The sequence below is a fragment of the Daucus carota genome, chromosome 7 (assembly GCF_001625215.2).
Source record: "Daucus carota subsp. sativus chromosome 7, DH1 v3.0, whole genome shotgun sequence".
Taxonomy (NCBI): domain Eukaryota; kingdom Viridiplantae; phylum Streptophyta; class Magnoliopsida; order Apiales; family Apiaceae; genus Daucus; species Daucus carota.
In genome coordinates this window covers 6,044,370-6,063,960 of record NC_030387.2, presented here as the reverse complement: position 1 = coordinate 6,063,960, position 19,591 = coordinate 6,044,370, and the positions used below count along the sequence as shown (strand labels likewise).

Here is a 19,591-nt window from a genome sequence, read left to right as displayed (position 1 = left end):
TGATAATATTAGTGCATGAGCTTGGATATGGATTTTCTGTATTTCCATTCTGAAGTCATTTAATTTTAGACCAGAGCTTGGATATGGATCAGTATTTCTGTATTTCCATTCTGAAGTCATTTAATTTTAAATATCTGTCATCTCTTCTCTTCTCTTTTTTTTTTTTTTTTTTTGTAGAAGTCCTGATCACATAGGCTTGGTCTAGATAACCAAATGAAAGATGGCAAGGCTATAGAGAACGCTATAACCGTTCCAATGACGGTGGGAGATGTGATAGGGCTGGAAACCATCAGGCAGTTGACTTTCATTCAACAACAGGGTTCAAGCTGTAAGAATCCTGGTTAGGCAATGTTTGATACTTCGAACAGGGATGAATTTGGCCCTTTTTATTCAGATATACCCCCACCTGCAGTTTTGATGCCAGTTCCAGGTGCGTGATAAGTTCAGCTGGTTCCAGTACTTTGTTTAATGTAGGGCAGTCTAGCCAAGTGTCTGTTAATATTGATTGTTTTGAAGGGAGACTTAATATGTTTGGTTGTGTGTTCAGCGCAGTCAGACCTTTTGTTCCTGCTACTCTCCTGAAGCGGCAGTACACAATGTATCGAGGCAGGGAGATCCTTCCCTATTTGAAGCCAGCTAGGTATAAATTTGCTGTCTGGTCCCCAATATTGCAGTTACCAAGATCTCGATACACCAGATTATGAAGCCACTGTGAAAGATTACAGGAGTTTGTAGGTAGCGGGGCCAAAACTTAATGCTTGTCTGGTGGAAAGTCACCTTATTGCAAAAGCGAACTGCAGAACTTCGTTATAATGAGGCTGCAAAGTTTATTTTTGTGTGTATATATCCATTGCAAGACAATCATCCTCTATGCTATATTGCAGATGTCCTTCTTTCCCTTATTAAGAGCACTTCTAACTCCGACGCCTTCTGTTAACTCAAGGCCTGTAATGTTTCGCGGAGTTCTGGCGAAGAATGCCTAGGTCAATCCAATACTGGACTGAATCATCAACACATCTTACTGCCATTTAAATTGATGTGAACATCAAATCATGAATATATCTATGCATTTAAATTGATTTTTCGGTATTATGTTATTAAATATTTAGTGATAAATGGTTTCTAAGCTTGGATTAGAGATGACAAGGAGAAAGTAAGAATCCAGAGATTCCAATAAAAATCAGTTCAAATTCTTTTAAATTACTAGTTAGTTATAATTAGTATTCTAAAATTCTTTTTTTTTCTAATTTACCGTTTACACTCTGATTTAACCAAAGATTCTCAATTTATCGGAAATTCTAATATTCTGATTTGACTAAAAATTCTCAATTTGTTGGAAATTTTATGATAAATCCTAAATCGATAAACAGATTATTTTCGATTTCTGATTCTCGATTTTTGCAATGTTGGTTATAACAAGCGAAAACAAACAGTGCCTAAAAGTGGCCTAAAACTGATGAAGATCCATGCAACTAAACATCCGCTTAATACTTCTCGGGAAGCCATTACGTTGCAAATTCCACGCTAACTGAACTCACCAGATTCTTTCTAAATAAACCTCTCCCACTCATCCTTTCTCTCCACACTTAACCCTTAATCTCTCTCTCTCTCTCTCTCTTCTATCCACTCCATCTCTCCTCTCTCTCATGAGAGGATCTTCTTTCCTTTACATCTAATCAGCTTTTAAAAATGCTCTGCTTTTACACTCCTCTGTTTCCTCTGTTTTTCACCTCTGTTTCCAATCCCCTGTAGCTCATCACTTGTTCTTTTGATTGATACTGTGTCTTTGTGTGATTCTTTGTCACAAACACAGTATCAATCCTGTTCTTGATCACTGACCATGTTTTGAGCTCATTTTTACGATGGAGATCGACATGCATGGTGACAAATTTGATGAATGTTGGAAGTTTGATGAGTTTAGTGGAATGTGTGAGGGCATGAGCGATGAAATAGTGGTTGTGAAGAATGAGAGTGGTGTCAAGGTGGAGGAAGTGAATGAGGAGGACGAGGCCAAGCCGATTATGGGGAGTATTGCGGAGAGGAGGGCAGGGTTTGATGCTCCCAAGATTGATGTGGTTCGGTTTAGGGGTGTAGGAAGTCCTGTCTCTTCTCCGAGTGGTCGGTCTCCTTATCTTACTATACCGGCTGGTATAAGTCCTACTGCATTGCTTGATTCTCCTGTCATGCTTCTCAATTCTCAGGTAATGTGCTTTAGTGAGGCACTTTGTTTCTTTGTCTTGCTATAATATCAATCAATTTTGTAGTGTCAATGGAGGTACGTGTGCGTGAGTATTTAAATTTCCGCCTTCACCAAATGAAGTCAATTTTGTAAGTGCATGTTTATCCTATGATCATAGAGTCCATGGATCAAAATGGTCAGGAACTAACTATATGTTGTCTTGTTTTTACTCATTTAAATGTATCGTTATTTAAACATAGTATAACCAGTTAAGCAGAATCCAAAAATATATTCCTTACAATTTGCACATTTACTGAAAATTTTAGTACTTTGAGGATATGGAATTTTAATCACGCTGTAACCACGAGGTTGGTGTACATAGGGCCGAACTCAAGTTTCATTGTTGTTCGTAGATTGATATTCAGTGAACACTGAGGATCGGAAATATTAGAGCAGAGAATATGTCCATTGGCCTAAAGGATTCAATTGTGGTTTTTTATTACTTAAGTTTTCAACTTAAGAGAAAACTTAGTGAAGAGAGTGGAGTCTGGAGATCAGTTGAGATCAACTTTATAAATATAGGGATGTTAGGTTCTAAAATGATGTTTCATCAAAGAGTGAACCATTGATTTCTACCTCCTATAGTAAAAGAAGGGTATATAATTAAAAGATTACCTATAATAACAACTTTAAGTTGCAGTACCACCAAAGTGATACTGTGTTGCAGACAAATTCTTAGGATATAAAAGGAAATCTTTTAATTTATGCGGTAAATGCTCAATGTAATTTACTCAATAAGTATCAAATTAAAGAATATAACTAGTAACTACAACTAGTATCAAATTAAAGCATTTTATCAATAAGGATTATGTATACCTGCTTTTGAGCTTTGAAAGAGGGCGATAAGGGAATGAAGTTTTTCCCTGACAGTTGTGTTGTTTTCAGTTTAGACGCGAAATGAAAATGATAGTAGCCTGGTATACTACTGACACTATCTTTTTAACAGAACTCCCCTTAGGCATGCACTAGTATAATTCTTTGCTTAAGCCTCTCCTTTTATGATGAGATTTTACTAGAATCGACATAGGTTTATAGTGTACCATGTATAATCCTACTTGTCACTTGGTTTGGGGTCCCAGAATATCAGTAAATAGATAGAGTGACTGAGGAATATATATGGCAAATGGCCTGAATGAGGCTGTGGAAAATTGGATAAAAGAAGAATTCACTTGATGACATTCCCTAATGCTGATGTATCACAGTGTTTAGTTCATATTGGGGTTTTATGTACTACGAACTAAATCACTACAATATATCAACCCGTCTCTCATTGTTAAGTCCTTATGTGTTGGAATGATAACTACGTAGCTTTTTATTCATAACTAGCAAGCTAATACCGTCGAGTTGGTCAATTATTGTTTCTGCCTTGTTATAATTATTTCTTAGACGTTTGCATCCTCCACTTTGCTGCAATGAATCCCCAGTAATTTCCTGTTTTTCTTTTAAAAAAAGTAGAAAATTGTCATATCTTATCCTAATTGTTATACATTTGCATAGGCTGCACATTCATCTCCAACTACTGGAACTTACCAGTCACCCTCATTCAATCATGAAAGTATGATGCAGTCAGCCGCTGGTGCTGCAGACACAGACGGGGATTGTGATGTTAGTTCTTCTTTAAGTTACAAGCTTGCAGGGTTGCCATGCGTTTCAGAGCTAGCAGATAAGGTAAATTTTATGTATTTATAATTGTTTCGTCTCAGCTTATTTACCAAGTAATGGTTGTAAATGTATTATCTTGGTTTCAACTTATACAGATATAAAGGTTGCAATTTGCATGGTAGCTTCTCTTCTATTTTCTTACTTGTGATCTATGAATGTGTTGATATGTATATACTAAACATTATATTTGACTACATGTTTCCAAACCATTTTTAACATTTCCTAGGATTTCCAAAAGTAATTAATAGATGTCATCTCCCATGCAGCCACCTATAGATTTTAAGTGCCCAGCAAAGTATCTAAGAGAAACTGCGACAGATAACTGTGCTACAGGCTCAACTGCTTATGCAGTCAATTTATCAGAGGATACCATCTTTAATGTCAGAAGTACTGCATTAAAGCGATCACGCCATACAAATACAGAAAGTGATCAGATGTCTCTATTTTCAGAAACTTCCAATGGAGTTGACACAGAGGTTTCTCGTCTACTTGAAGGACAACAGAAAGAGGCGTATCCTCCCTTGGAAACGCTGAGGACTTCAGAAGATGGATATAATTGGAGAAAGTACGGCCAGAAACAAGTAAAAGGTAGTGAGTATCCTCGAAGTTATTACAAATGTACACAACAAAATTGTCAGGTGAAGAAAAAGGTAGAGCGGTCACTTGATGGGCAGATAACAGAAATAATCTATAAAGGCGCTCATAATCATCCCAAACCCCAGCCTAGTCGTCGAGCAATACTTGGATGCCAATTTTCACCCAGTGAGACCTCAGGGATTGAAAGCACTGCAAGCGGCATCAATGTTGAAGGAGGGGCAGTTTGGAGAAATTTTCAGCTTGGGTTCAAAGATACGAAAGTTGGTACAGATGGTCTTGAAAGGACATCTTCAACATCTGTCCTGACAGAAATATCTGATATTTTATCAAATACTCGAGGAAAATCAATGGGAGCATTTGAATCTTCTGGAACTCCTGAGCTTTCATCCACATTTGCTAGTCATGATGGTGATGATGAAGATGGTGCCACACAGGGAAGCGTATCACTTGAAGAGGATGCTGAGGACGGGGAATCTGAGTCAAAGAGGAGGTACTTCCTCCATGTCCCCTCATATAACTCCCTCTGCAAAAAGATAAATATTACTAGTTAATTTTTTTTCTCCTACTTGGAAAGAAAACAAAATTATACATCTTATTTTTATTGTCAAATGGAAAATGGATGAGTTAAAAATTTAGGGAGTAGAATATAATTGACATTATATAATGAGGATGAAAAGAGAGTTTGATAAATGTATTGGCTACTAATTTAAAGCTGGACCACCCTCGAGGGAAATGTGGATGGGAGTTTATGAATATAGGCACCCACCATAGCAAAACAATAATTTAGCTGCTCATTTCAGAAGGAAAGACAGCTGCATAATTGAAACAAATTTGTCATCGAGGACAACACGTGAACCAAGAATTGTGGTCCAGATTGAAAGTGAAATAGACGTACTTGATGATGGATACAGATGGCGGAAGTATGGACAGAAAGTAGTCAAAGGAAATCCAAATCCTAGGTATGTTGATTAAGTTTCTTATCATGCAGAGTTGGTGCTTTTCTGTGGTTATTAATTATTCATGTAGTGGGTTCAAATGTGAAAACTATGTAGGACAGACAATTCAAATGGACGCTGATATGGACTGCATACCTGAAATTTGTTCCCTCCTTTGCAGGAGCTATTACAAATGCACTAGTGCAGGATGCCCGGTGAGGAAGCACGTGGAAAGAGCATCTCACAATCTAAAATCTGTGATTACAACGTATGAGGGGAAACACACCCATGAAGTTCCTGCTGCCAGAAACAGTAGTCAGGCAAATTCAGTCGCTGCAAGTTTACCTCTAGATCATGTTTCTAATTCTCAGCCTACAGTATCTCTATCTAGAACCACTAATGCCCCAAAGCCTGAACCACCAGTTCCTGATATTGCACTTCATTTTGAAAGAAATCCTGCAGCACGTAATAATTTTATGAGACCCTATGTTGTTGGAAATTTAGGCACAGATATGAAATTTGGAGCTCCTTCTCTTTACCAAGTTAAATTACCACCCCTGCCAAACTCAATGTCTTTTGGTTCATATCTTATGAACCCTGATCACACTGACCCCCCTGCAGCATGTTCCGTCTCCTCAGTATTGCCTGGGTATTCCTTTTCTTTACCAATGACTATCCCTGGGTCAGGAAATATCAATCAAAGTGGTGTAGATTTAAGTTGCAATGGAAAATCAATGGATTCAGTTCATCCTTTCCTAGACGGGCAACTACACCAGAATGATTTGAAATTCGTCGAGCCTAAAGTGGAGAAGGATGATAATCTATATGGAAGCAGCCTGCCTATTTCAGATCAGGCAAATTCAGCATCCTCTTCAATGTTCCATCAAATAAATGGAAAATTTCCATCCTGAGCATATTCGAGTATGAGAAGAAGAATTGAGATCAGTGTTTTTGCTACATTGAAGCAGCCGTACTTGTCATGCATGACTGGTAGTTTGATTCCCTTCCATGCAATTTATCTAACCTCTATTTCTGTACAACTGATAAAAATGCCAGTCCGGATTATACAGCAGTCTGCCCTATATTCAAGAGGTAAAATATACTTCTCCCCGTCTTTTTCATTGTTACCAAGCTACTTTTTTCCCCAAACTTTTCAGCTACTGTTCAAATCACTAAAACTTACTAATAATAATATTTACCCTCTTTCATCCGAATATTGTCAGGAATCCACTATATTTCCTTCAGTTCATCAGTGTGCATGGGATGAAGAAGAATGATCCTGGAGAGTTTGATCATAAAGATGGATTACGTCATGCCTCAGTACCATGTTGGAAATGACAAAGATCTCCTTCGGTTAGTAGTTTTTATATTAGCCTTAAGTGAAACCAGAAAGAAGTGCTATCGGTTTTTGTTTTCTAGGATTAGTAATAAACTTATAGGAGGCATTCCTTTTATAGAGTTCTGAGACTTGTATGAAATTGTTGGAGCTCATGTTGCTTGTGACTGTAGCATCCTCTTTATTCTGATTTTTTGAATTTTAAAGAGAAAGGAGCCTGTTAATTGGTCAACAATTATTCATAAGAAAGGACACACTATTTCCCTTACATATGAAGTAAAAATATGATGTCGAAGGCAAGTAAGGCCATAAAATAGAGTAAAGTGCTTTTTGTTGGCATGTATAGAAGTTGGAATCTTGATGATGAAAACTTTAATTTTTACAAGAGAAATTGTGAGAATTTTTTTGCACTTTATTAAGAACCAAACTGAGTGAAAATCAAGCATTGTGTTTTCGACAAATACAGAGTGTGACTGATCTCGCCAACTAACTTTATGACATAAGAATACAATATTATGTAGGTTTGAACTTGGACAAGCTGCCAAATCTTTAATTGTTGACCGGAAATTGAAGTGTTACTTCTGCAGAATGGTTCTGGCATAATGGCATCGGTGATTACTGCTTTTGCTTATAGGCTAGTTTCAAACAGAAACCGCAATTAAAATGACAAAGAAAACTGATCTCCATCACTCATTTTATCATAACCATAATTTAAATTATGTGGAGTATCAGTCAGATTATTTTCTCATAGTAAACCGCTTTGCCTTGCTTGGGTAATAATATCTACATCTGTGAGTGTCTGGTTAGTTGCATAATAGACACTTGTGGTTTAGTAGTTTGAGCTAATACCCGTAAAACCTAGCAGCTTCAGATTTCATGTATTTCTTCAAATTGCACTGCTTGGCATGTACCAGATGTTTAATTCTCCTTCTTTGTTCAAACAGAAGTTTGTAGCCTGAGTGAAGTTCATAGTGTTAATTTTTGATAAATGTACATGTTCTATTGTTTTAAAATATTTGACTGCCACTTTGCAAGTGTGTTGTTGAGAAATATTCCCTGCGGATCAGGGGTTGTACTACTTAACAAGTGAGTCTAGTGCTAATACAAGAACATAATCAACTGGGTTAAAGCTACAGATTGACACAGATACATGGGTATGATGGATAGATGACTTGAATGTTCCATCAAATAAATGGATTTCCATTTATTTGAAATTGAAATTAGTATTTGTCGCTCCCTCTGTCCCAAATTACATGTTCCTTTCAATTTTCTATAAGTCAAATTGACCAGTCGTTGACTATATTTATTTATTTATTTATTTATTATTTTAGAAAATAGAAAGTTACATTTGAAAATAAAGTAGATGTACTTTCCAATGGTATAATTTTTTTTTCAATTATATAATACATATAAATTTCAGTCATAATATAGTCAATTTGACTAGTGAAAAGTCAAAAGGACATGTATTTTGCGAGCGGCCGAACTTGTTTTGGATTTCCTTCCACCTGCATTTTTACCTAGCCTTTATTCATGTATAATCTCTGTTACTGTTCAAAACAAAAGAACCTAATAAAACTAAATTTTACCTGCATTTTCCTGTGTGCATGTTGCAGAATGGTCTCGGAGAGTCTGGTCTCTATAAATAATATGGATTGCGTGTGCCTTTATACTCTGACTTCAAAAGTGACAGATATCTGAAACTAAGGTGGAATCTGAAACTATTTTATCTAATAGTTATCTAATCTATCAATACATCAATACACAAATAATTATTTATGATCGTTATTGCACGAAACTATATAGTATTTCAAAGATAAACAAAGAAGCACAGAAGACTACAAGTGTATTATTATTATTGGAATCTCCAGTTGTGCCAATTGTTGATTAACCCATCCAACCCAAAAGCAACAGAAACCATTAAAAAAAGGAGTCGATCAAGACAGATGACACAAAACTAGAAGAAAACATAGTGTCATGAAACCAACCACTCAATCAAAAATCCAAACATTACCCAAAAATTAAGACATGGTATTTAACACAAAATTAGTAGTCTCAGTGGCCAAAGCATCCGCTGATGCGTGGCAATACTTAGCTTGTTTGCCTGAAACAATCAACAATCAACATTTACTGGATCTTGTCTTGTGCTTTCCTCTTGAGCAGCTTGGTCGTTTTGCTCTTTGCTTTTGGTCCTTCTTTTGTGTTCCCTCTTCTCCTGATTCTTATTATTTGTATCATTCTTATAACCGTTCTGATTCGTCTTCTTCTGATTCTGATTCTGATTCTGTTCATTTTAGACGCCGCTTCTATCGCAATGATCCTCAGTACTCAGATTGATGTGTATTCTTTTTTAGAATTGTCATGAGTTGACTCTTGTGATCCGTGTAGATTGTACTAACCCTTTTTGTTGATCTGCTCATCTTTTATTGGATTTGGATCATATGTATAGAATTACGGGTACTCCTTTGCAAGATTGTACCTCTTCGTGCCCTTGTTATGGTGATCTACTTGTGTGATTGTTGAGGAGATTAGAAATACAATAACATCTTCATGTTTTGGTACAGTTGTCGTCTTGTCGTGTCTGTAATATTTGCGCGTTTAAATGTAGCTGGCATGTTCTGTTTTTCTTTTGGAGGATTATTGCTGATGTATATGTATGAGATTCGTGATTGTTAGTTTATTGTTGTATCTTCCGAATTAAAACTTGTCAAATATGTTTGAGTCGATGCGTAGCCATTTGACAATCTTTTAAGATTAATTCCCTTGTTATCATCTGAAGTAGTTTTCCAACTGAGAAACAGGATGCTATTAGTTCAATTCTATATGAATGTTAGTGCAGATAGAGTTAGGTTCTTGATTTACCAGAGTGTTATGTTGTGGCTAAGGACGAAAACTATGTTGAAATACATTGGTGAATCCTTTCTCTTTTAATCACTTTGTGAACCCTAACAGTCTAACCCTAACTATGTCTCTGCTCAAATCCCTGAGTATCTTGATTAAAGCCATTTATCTGTTTCTAGTCCATACAGATTTCTGCCATTTGAACATTGTGATCGACCCCCTTGCGCATTTAGCTGTGCTACACCATGGGTTCTAAAAAGCGCATTAAGTGATAGATGGAATTGATGTCTAAAGTGCTTGAATTTTGTACTAAACGGGTGTTTAAGAAATTTTGAAAATTAAGCATTCATTAGAAGAAAAAATGAGTGGTTGAAAAAAATTGACATGTTGATTTTTAATTTTACAATATTAATTTTTTTATAATATGATTATAATTATATTAAAATAATTTAAACAAATATTTTATCAAGAATATTAAAAGTTTAAAATCTTATTACTCCGTACTAAATAATCTTGATTTTAGATATTATAATGTTATGCCTAAATATTTAAATATTATATAATTAGATCGAGCTCAAAAGAGAATCCATCCTTAAAATAGAATCACAGAACGCTTTACGACAGAATCTTAAATTTTAAATAGATTTTTAGGATCTAAATCTAAGTACATGTTTTTTGTATCGTTGTGTGTGTTCAAATTCTTTTTAAAAATATAATAAATTAACACGACACTTTTTACATGTTCAGTTCTCCTGCAGCCTCTTATTAATACTAAAAGGTTCTAAGAGGAACACCTTATATTGTTATTAATCCACTTAATGATTCATTTAAAATTTTGCTTAAGTGTCCACTTAACCGTTGAAGATAAAAAGATTAGAATCACGTGTTCAATTATGTTCATTGTATATCCCGACAAAAAAATTAAAAATAAAATTATGTTCATTGTATACTGAACAAATAAGTATCGTCAGATTTTAATAAAATTATGTTCAATTCTGTAAGGCAACTCATATCTACTTGCATATTTATGATTCCTTTTCTTATTTCAAAACAAATTTTACCTTTCACATGTTTATGATTTTTTTTAATGCAAAAATAAATATTTCCTATTAGTTTTAATTGTAGAAGCATATAAGTCGCACCGTCATAAAATTATTTTTATTTAATATATTTTCCCAAACAACATACTAAACAAAAATACTATTATATACAACATTAAAATTAACAAGCCGAGTTTATGTGAGCAACAAACCCAAAAAAATTTCTTAATCCAAAACAAATTATGCCGTATGTTTATGATTCTTTTTTTTAATTCAAAACAAATTATGTTGACAAATTTTAATTCTAGAACCATATAAATTTTTAGAAAGATAAATAAATCACATTAGATATCATAATCCTAATATAGAATACATATATAAATATAATCTAATAGAAGTTCATGTCACATATATAAAACCCTACTACACTGATACATATCAACAAAAAATTAAGAGAAAGACAGGAAATTATAATAGAAGTTGATATTACATACAAAATTCTACCATACAAATACAAATTAACTAAAAATATTATACATAGCGGAATCTTCGATATTCGAGACAACACCAAAATCTTTCAAATATATAATTGACCAAGATCTTGAACACAAATCACTCCACTTTAGGCTCACTAATTTCTGCTCTCATCTTTGTAAAAATTATTTTGTAAAATTTTGTTAACCTCAAAATATGAATATATCAGAGGGACAAAAAACGAGCATACAATTTCATGAAAAATGTTTTAAAAATACATAAAAGATTAACAAAAAACTGATCGGAATACATGATTTCACCAACAATATAACATAACAATACTACTAAATAAGCACCAAGACAAAGATCAAAATTAAGATATAACCAAAAGCACCAGGCAAGAGGTTAGTAGTGCACAAATAGTTCTACCTTCGAAAATAATACATGATTTTTTTTATTTAATTTAAAATTATGATTTATTATTGATATATAACTTTTTCATCATTTTAAATATATTAAGAATGAAATTTTATAAAATAATTAAAAAGATCTCCTGCATTGCACTTGCTATATAACCTATAAGAGCATCTCCAACCCTGTGCATCTGTTAGCTATATTATCTAGCTGGCATGTTGTATACCTAATAACTCCAAAAATGGGCCACTCCAACGGGCTCATCCGTTAGGTATTTTTTTTACCTACCGCAAAATAAGTACTCTACATTTGCTGAATGAAGGGGCGTCATCTATATTACATCCACGTCAGCTTCCTCACAAACTTATACATAAATTCTTATATTTAATAATTATATTAAGTATATTACTAGTTTAGTTTTATATTTAAATTTTATTTTAAATTTAAATGTGTATTTTAATAAATTTAGTTATTAAGTTAATAAAATTAATATAATTATAACTTTTTGAAGTTATAAGAAAAATATTATATATATATATATATATATATATTTAGATACAATATATATTTCTCATTTTTAAAATTTACATCAATTTTGAGCTATATGAAAATGTATTTTTTATATGAAATTAATTTTATATGTTAACTTATCTAAAAAATAAAAAAGTTTATTTCAAAACAAGAATAAAAAGTGAAAACATATAAGTCGGTCATATAATATTATTTTAATTATCATAATTAAATATATATTTGTATAAAAAAATTAGCGTAAAATTTACACCACGTGTACACACTTGTTGGTACCTAATTTTTAAATTTATAAAATTAAAATAAAATTTTAATTAATTAAATAACATATATTCTTGTAGAAAAGCTTCACTTGATTAAATTCAGAAAATAATTTATTTATTAATTTTATTTACAATACATAACTACTATGTGAAATTTAGCTATTAAAATATGAAAATAGTCAAATAATAGATTTTTAAATGATAATATCATTTCAATTAATTAGAATAAATTCAGAAAATAATTTATTTATAATATTTATATAAAATATTTATTTAACTGTATTTATAAGAAAGTCATTCAAGAAACTTATTCACAATAAGTAATTATTATTTAAAAATATAATTATTAGAATGTGAAAATAACAAACATAACAAAATTTTAAAATACAGTTAACCATTATAGCTAACACCGCTGGGCAAAAAGCTTACAGGTTCAGCAAATTTTTACCTAATCATTTATATTTACACTTTTAGCTAACAGTTATAGCTATCTCTCTTGGAGATGCTCTAAGCTAGTTAAAATATATTATTATTTTTTTAGCAATATTATCATTATTATTGGTGAATTTCCTCCCTATTTCGCTGAGACGGTAAGCGTACTCAAATTACCCGTGAAGCCCTCCTCCTAAAGCTCTCCCTTGTATGCATTTTTTTTTCTAGTTTAATCGATATTTGACGAGACCCCCATTCCCAATTCCCCATAGATCTGAATCTCGATTATGTGATTGCATTACCCGCCTCTGCCTCTGTGTAGATCTCTCCTTGCTTCGTGTTTTATTTTACATACTTACATCCATCCATTTGTAAGTGTGTGTGATCATGGGGTTGGAGTATTCGAACCCCAACAAGATCCTCCTCTGTTTCTTCTTCATTTCTCTGGGTATCACTTGTGTTCTTGCTCAGGTACTCTTTCAATTATTACAATAAGAATAATAATTATTATTTAATGTTTTTGTGAAAATTTAGAACATAATGTATGCGTATAATTGGGATCTGTTGTTGTATTGGATCAGGAGGATGATTCGAATGCTTCTGTGAAAGATCTGGGTTGGGCTTCTGTTAAGGAGAAAGTGCTTGACAGGAGAAGCAAAGTAAGTCAACACACACTTGAGGACTTTACTATGTCAATCTTAATTTCTTGTATCGAATGCGTTTTCTGGGATTATTGAGGCTGCTAGTTATGAGCTTAATTTAAAGCTAGAGTTATAAGTTGTAATTTATTTTAACCCAACTCTTAATTTTACCCAAATTACCTAGCTGCACCCTTTGCGAAAAATTAATGTGGAAGAAATTGAAAGGTAGCCCATTAGGCCAACTGCTTCCGACTTCTACTGGTGGTCTTTTTTCATTTGCTCTCCACCCAACCCTCGAGGATGCTCAATAATAAATGTCAAGCCTAGTCATTACAGAAGATGTGTTTCTTTCAAACATATTACCCTTTGTAAAAGGTTAAAGAAATATGGTTTTTGGGATTCACTCGTTCATGACTAAGACTGCTGTTTTTAATCACTATATACACTTATACTTATTAGGGAAAATGTATAACCGTTTGGTTATTTCTGCCAAATCTCGTCAAAAAAGAATGTTTATTCACACAAGTTTGTTAACTAATATGGGCTTTACATGGTTATCTTTAGTAGATCTACGGCAAATCTCATGAATTGAACTGATGTTTTGTGTAAAATATTCTGGACAGATTGTTCTAAATAATGGAGGTAATACCAAAAGGGGCACAACTGATCTTGAATCAATTGTTACTGATCTCAACTTGGATACGGGTCTTGGTGTATTCGATGCATTCTTTGCAAGCTTGTCAATGATACTTGTCAGTGAGGTTTGTGCTAGTTCTTGGACTATTGAATTTTGGTGGATTGAAAATTATTTTTTGCGTAATGGACTATATGTTATATCTGATTCTCGGCATTTATACTACAAATTGTTTTCCGTCCTAACTTAAAATGTTGGCTGAAGTCCTAAATTAAGTTGTTTAGCTTCTGTGACTAATTTCTTTCCCCCAACTTGCAATTTAAAAAAGTATGCTAGTTCTTGTAATTAAAGCAAATTTTGAGAGATTTCTGCATGATATGAAGCTCATGAAATCTTAAAAATGGAACCAAGCAGGGACATACAACATGCATAAATTGTTAACATGAATACACGTAGTTGTGTTATATACTAATTCTTGTAATTAAAGCAACGTCATGCTAATAAAATCTCAAATAATATCCAGGCTAGGACACCACGACATGCATAATTGTTGAAAAATACACATCTTTGTATAGTATATGCTAGAAAATTGAAATGTGAGCTTAATTCCAATATAGCGCAAACTGCATGATTATTTTTTTTCCGGCAATTGCAATTGCGAAACATTTGTTATTTCTTTTTACATTTTGATTATTATCATATACTTATATGGATGAACTTGTTACTCTTCTTATGCCAACTAGCAAAGTAGCAATCTGTTAGTAGTAAGAACTAGCTTACCATACATATATCTTACATATTAATTCTTTTATACATCAATGGGAATGCAGCTGGTTTTTTGAAGTACATAAAGATTTTGACTGGATTTTAGTGGCGCATTTAAACAATGTCGATATGTGGTGTTCAATTATTATTGATATATCGGGGTCTAATTTGAGATTTTGGTTTGATTTACTTGTAGATTGGAGATGAGACGTTCATAATTGCAGCGCTTATGGCTATGCGTCATCCAAAGTCAATTGTTTTGTCGGGTGCTTTAAGTGCCTTGTATGTGATGACGGTAGGGAAAGTTATTGGATTTTTTATTTATTCATATGATATTGTTGTGATTACTTTATAATGATTTAGCAGGCCATAAATATGGGTTTTTAAATTACATATCATATTTGCATGAAATAGATACTCTCAACCGGGCTTGGCAGAATTGTCCCCAACTTGATATCACGGAAGCACACAAACAGTGCTGCAACAGGCATGTATTAACTTTTATAACAAGGCTAGTGCTCATATTTGTTTAGTATACTTCACTATGGGACATACTATTTTTCATTTTCTTATATATGTAGCCAAGCAACAAGTTAAGTTAGACAACTCATGAAGTAGGATAGAAATCTGTTAATGCTAGACAGAAGTCTACATGTGTGTAACTATTAGGGTGCATTGCATAGACATCATTAATCCACACCAAGAGATCGTGTGGAAACCCTATCACCAGTAAGAGAAGCTGCAAGGGACTCACCTGGTACTAGATCTTAAGTAAAATTATGATGTTGTAATGTTAAATTTTCAGCGTCACAAGGGCAACATTTAGAAGTTCTTTCCCCCTAGAGAGGATGGCACTCCTGTTCAGAAGTTTCTTGTCCTAGCCACTGAAAGAATAAACAAGATTAGAAATTTAAGGGTTTCTTATCATAAGAGTTGTTTTCTTTATTCTTCTTGTTGTCCATATTATGATGACCTTAATTTCTCTACGATTCTGCTGCATCTCAAAATGCCTACAGAAAATTACTAGTGAGACTTGTATCTTTTTCTTTCACTGTACTATTGTCCTGATTTGAATCTTCATAGCAGTAACATCATGCCTGTAAGCTTATCAACATTTCCTTCCAAGTTTGAAGCTGAAGCATATCAATTATCAACATTTCTTTATGATTGCATGTCATCCATACACATAGAGGGTTTTTGGGGTTCCTTAAGGTTAAGTTAGAAAAGTAGAGAACCCAATATGTGGGTAATGCGCCGGATAATGTTAAAACTAACAAATATGCATTACGTTGCCTCGCCTTATTTTCATTATACTCTCCATGCTATATAAGTATTATATATGAACTGAAGGTAAGATGGCCCTAAATGCTCAATAATAGAAAGATAATTATTTTTATATCATAATCAAGCAAAATGATTTTGAGTAACAAGTAATTTATATTAAGATTTGCCAAACATGATCTTAAAATGATTTCTCTTGTTGCCTAGATGTTCATCTGCAAATCACAATAAAAAATAAAAGTTTACTCTTGATATAGTTTTCATTCCACAATTTTATTACTGCAGTTCTTTATGCCTTCTTTGGTTTGCGACTACTTTATATTGCGTGGAGATCAACCGACTCAAAAGCATCCTCAAAAAAGGAAATGGAGGAAGTAAGTTTTTTCATTTTCAAATTTGACCTCTATATTTTTCAGTAATAATTATGTTAAACCTTTGTTTTGCTTTTGAAACCTATTCTGCATATTGAGGTTCATGAGGTTGATTAGGTATATTTGACATGGTTTCATAATTTTTTATGATATATACCTGTCAGTTGTGTAGTGTTTAACTGCTACAAATACAAGATGTTTCTAGAAGTAGAATAAGCTAAGTTGCAGCAGTGACTTTTTATAATCTGAACTTATTTATTCACATTGCCTTTTCTTGAAGTCATGATATTTACTTTATCTTAATAATTGTTTTGTAATGTGCAATCATATTTTATATCGTTTAGCAATAAAATTCCTCTCTGGCTATCATTGGGCCAAATCACCCAATCTAGATTTTAAGGGTATTGCTGAAATACTGAAGTTTAGTTTTAAATGTAAATTAAAATTACAGAAGTTAGGTAATGAAATTGTAAATTTTGCTATCTCTTGTATCTACACTTAATAGGGAAACCTGTAATTTTTGTTGTTACTTATTTGTGTTAGATGGACCCCCTTTGTGAATAAGTAGCGGTCTAATGGCACTCTAGGTGTATTTTCTTTAAATTTGTATTCCTTCGAAATTAGTCCTAACTCAAAGTATTGGTTATTTTCATCTTTTCAGGTAGAAGAAAAGCTTGAGGCTGGGCAAGGAAAAACAACAGTCCGCCGTTTCTTCTCTAGATTTTGTACACCAATATTTTTGGAGGTTTGTTTTGTGTTGCATAAGAAAATGATTCCTTCTGTCTGGATAATTATTAGCATCTTGGTAGTAAAATTCATTATCATTTCTATACAAATGGTATGCATGCATGTAAAAAAATATAAACTATTGCAATTATGACTAGTAGAATTTTGAAGGCACTGCCTTAAAATACTGTAATAATTGTTGCTTTATGATTATTATGAATTTTTTTTGCAGTCATTCATTTTAACATTTCTAGCTGAATGGGGGGATCGTAGCCAGATTGCAACAATTGCTGTAAGATATTAGCTTCTCAGAATCTCTAAAAAGAAATATCTAGTATCTTATATAATCACATTGGTGAAACTGTTCTCAACTGAGGAATTGGTGAGCCGTCTTCATTCACCAAATAATTCTTGATACAAAAAGGGCTGCTAGAAAGGCATTGTTGTTGGATTGTAATTTGTTAAAAGTTGTCCATCAACTTGCCTAGTATATGACCCAAGTCATAACCCCGAAATTACCCAACCTGAGGTATCGACAATTGCACAATAAATGTTTTACTTGGTGAAACGCTGGATTCTTGTAAATTGGTAATGATCTGACCTCCCTTTTGTAAATAACCTGATATTATACAAGCTAAAGAGGCAGAAAGTCTCCATTCGTTCAGAACCCATCTATTCCTTCAGGTGATCCCCTTGTGGTTGCTACTGGCTCCATGATATTCTTCGCCTTATGGTCTATGCTAATGCTACAACATATTGACCAACTACTTCCAGCCTATATATGTTTAATTGTTTATATATTGATTATAGATTCTAAACTTTAATATTTTAATTGCTGATTATATATTTGTATTATTTAAGCTGGTAATTATAGGAATGTAATGTATTTGTAAATTTATATGTTAATGTCAGAAAGATGTAACTGAATAATTTTCATCAGTTCCTGACAGTATATGTTGTTATTATATATTAAATATGAGATAAGTGGGTGTGTTTGTTAATTATATAATACATTGTCAAAGACCTGTTGACTTGGGACAAATTGTCGGATGAACCTGTGATCCCAACAATACTGTGGTGACTTGGTGTCGTTACAACCATGCTTTACTACTGCTGGGCCGATTGCCTGATAGAAACAGGTAAGGAGTATGAATTAGATTTGCAAGGTCGAGGCGGATCATTATTATTAATTATAGAGGTAGAAGTTTGATCTGATGGAGTCTTAACTTTAAGATGGAAAAATAGAGTGCCTACTAGTGATTTTTTTTTTTTTGGCTTAGATTTATAATCATATTGAAGATGAATATATGATACAGATCCACTTGGATATCTTTATATTATGATATAGATTGGTATCTCAATGCTATATTAAGTATCTTAATGGTAAACCAAATGTTTTACAATGCTTTGAATTTGATGGTTCAGCAATCTAAAGGCTTACAGTCCTGATCCATTTTTTTTATCTTTTGTAAGTTTTCAGTTGCTCTTAATATAATGCTGCTCAGAATTGTAAGATTTAATTATATTGTGAATAACAGTTAGCTACTCATAAAAATGCACTTGGAGTTGCTGTTGGAGCTTCTTTGGGGCACACCATCTGTACATCAGTGGCCGTGGTTGGAGGTAGTATGCTTGCATCCAAGATTTCTCAGCGCACAGTTGCAACAGTAGGGGGCTTGCTATTTCTCGGGTTTTCCTTGACATCCTACTTCTATCCTCCCCTATAGCGTAGTATTTGAACTTAGCAAATATGTACTTATCCATATTTTTTGATGTTATTAATCTGTCTTCTAACTGGAAAAAGCACGAAGAAGCAATGACATTGCTATACAAATTTTTATTTTGTATTATAGTGTAGCTAATGTGGAAAGCAGAAGTAATCTGTGACATCGTTGGTATGTGTATGTGCCAGAAAGTAGGGTACTGGACACTTATGAGTCCCGTTTCATTGCTTAAACGGAAAGATGTCATATTCTTTATCTACCACAAGATAATAGATTTTTTTTGCTAAGATGTAATTTTTTTTATCAGGTTCTGCTATTCAAGTCTTTTTGGTACATTATTGTTGATAATTATCATTTTTATTTAGTTTTGACAAGGGGTTTGCTCTTCACAGAGTGCCATGAAGAATATACTCCGACAGTTGAACCTTTTCTTTCCAAAAAGGTAATGGCATAAAAAAATCCAATAAGGGCGACCCTGCTAAAAGAGGATTTTTTTTTTTTGGACTAAAAGAGAGGTCGAAAAGCAAGTAAAAGATGTTGGTTCTAAAACTTGGTAAAAATGAATACCAGACTAAAGTTGAAATGTTTTATTATATACCGTTTAAACAGCTGAGAAGGGTGGTAAAATAGTTCATTATTTCCTATTCAAGTAAACAGCCCCAGACCGTACGTCATGTCTTAAAGTTATATA

The 19,591-nt window shown here is 33.3% G+C and overlaps 3 protein-coding genes across 4 annotated transcripts; all 3 read left to right on the top strand.

Annotated features, from left to right (window-relative positions):
* Positions 1 to 1,718: 1,718 nt before the first annotated feature.
* Positions 1,719 to 6,507, top strand: LOC108194544 (WRKY transcription factor SUSIBA2). Its single transcript, XM_017361504.2, has 5 exons — positions 1,719 to 2,201; positions 3,737 to 3,907; positions 4,168 to 4,988; positions 5,299 to 5,457; positions 5,615 to 6,507. Exons 1-5 carry the CDS (start codon positions 1,863 to 1,865, stop codon positions 6,342 to 6,344), a joined length of 2,220 nt encoding a protein of 739 aa, XP_017216993.1. The 5' UTR covers positions 1,719 to 1,862; the 3' UTR covers positions 6,345 to 6,507.
* Positions 6,508 to 8,621: 2,114 nt separating this feature from the next.
* On the top strand, positions 8,622 to 9,469 carry LOC108194505 (uncharacterized). Its single transcript, XM_017361471.2, has one exon. It carries the CDS (start codon positions 8,795 to 8,797, stop codon positions 9,101 to 9,103), a length of 309 nt encoding a protein of 102 aa, XP_017216960.1. The 5' UTR covers positions 8,622 to 8,794; the 3' UTR covers positions 9,104 to 9,469.
* Positions 9,470 to 12,871: 3,402 nt separating this feature from the next.
* On the top strand, positions 12,872 to 19,074 carry LOC108194494 (GDT1-like protein 4). Of its 2 annotated transcripts, XM_017361454.2 has the most exons (9): positions 12,872 to 13,229; positions 13,340 to 13,417; positions 14,023 to 14,160; positions 14,995 to 15,093; positions 15,213 to 15,285; positions 16,365 to 16,453; positions 17,112 to 17,195; positions 17,409 to 17,468; positions 18,715 to 19,074. In XM_017361454.2, exons 1-9 carry the CDS (start codon positions 13,146 to 13,148, stop codon positions 18,901 to 18,903), a joined length of 894 nt encoding a protein of 297 aa, XP_017216943.1. In that variant the 5' UTR covers positions 12,872 to 13,145; the 3' UTR covers positions 18,904 to 19,074. The 2 variants fall into 2 exon arrangements, with proteins under 2 accessions (XP_017216943.1, XP_063937556.1); XM_064081486.1 differs by lacking the exon at positions 17,409 to 17,468 and having other exon boundaries at positions 12,903 to 13,229.
* Positions 19,075 to 19,591: the final 517 nt, after the last annotated feature.

Coding starts and splice junctions, on each gene's coding strand:
- LOC108194544 (XM_017361504.2), top strand. CDS start 1,863: ATGGAGATCGACATGCATGGTGACAAATTTGATGAATGTTGGAAGTTT. Junction 2,202..3,736: donor TCATGCTTCTCAATTCTCAG/GTAATGTGCTTT, acceptor ACATTTGCATAG/GCTGCACATTCATCTCCAAC. Junction 5,458..5,614: donor AAAGGAAATCCAAATCCTAG/GTATGTTGATTA, acceptor CCTCCTTTGCAG/GAGCTATTACAAATGCACTA.
- LOC108194505 (XM_017361471.2), top strand. CDS start 8,795: ATGGTATTTAACACAAAATTAGTAGTCTCAGTGGCCAAAGCATCCGCT.
- LOC108194494 (XM_017361454.2), top strand. CDS start 13,146: ATGGGGTTGGAGTATTCGAACCCCAACAAGATCCTCCTCTGTTTCTTC. Junction 16,454..17,111: donor CAAAAAAGGAAATGGAGGAA/GTAAGTTTTTTC, acceptor TCATCTTTTCAG/GTAGAAGAAAAGCTTGAGGC. Junction 17,196..17,408: donor GTACACCAATATTTTTGGAG/GTTTGTTTTGTG, acceptor TTTTTTTTGCAG/TCATTCATTTTAACATTTCT.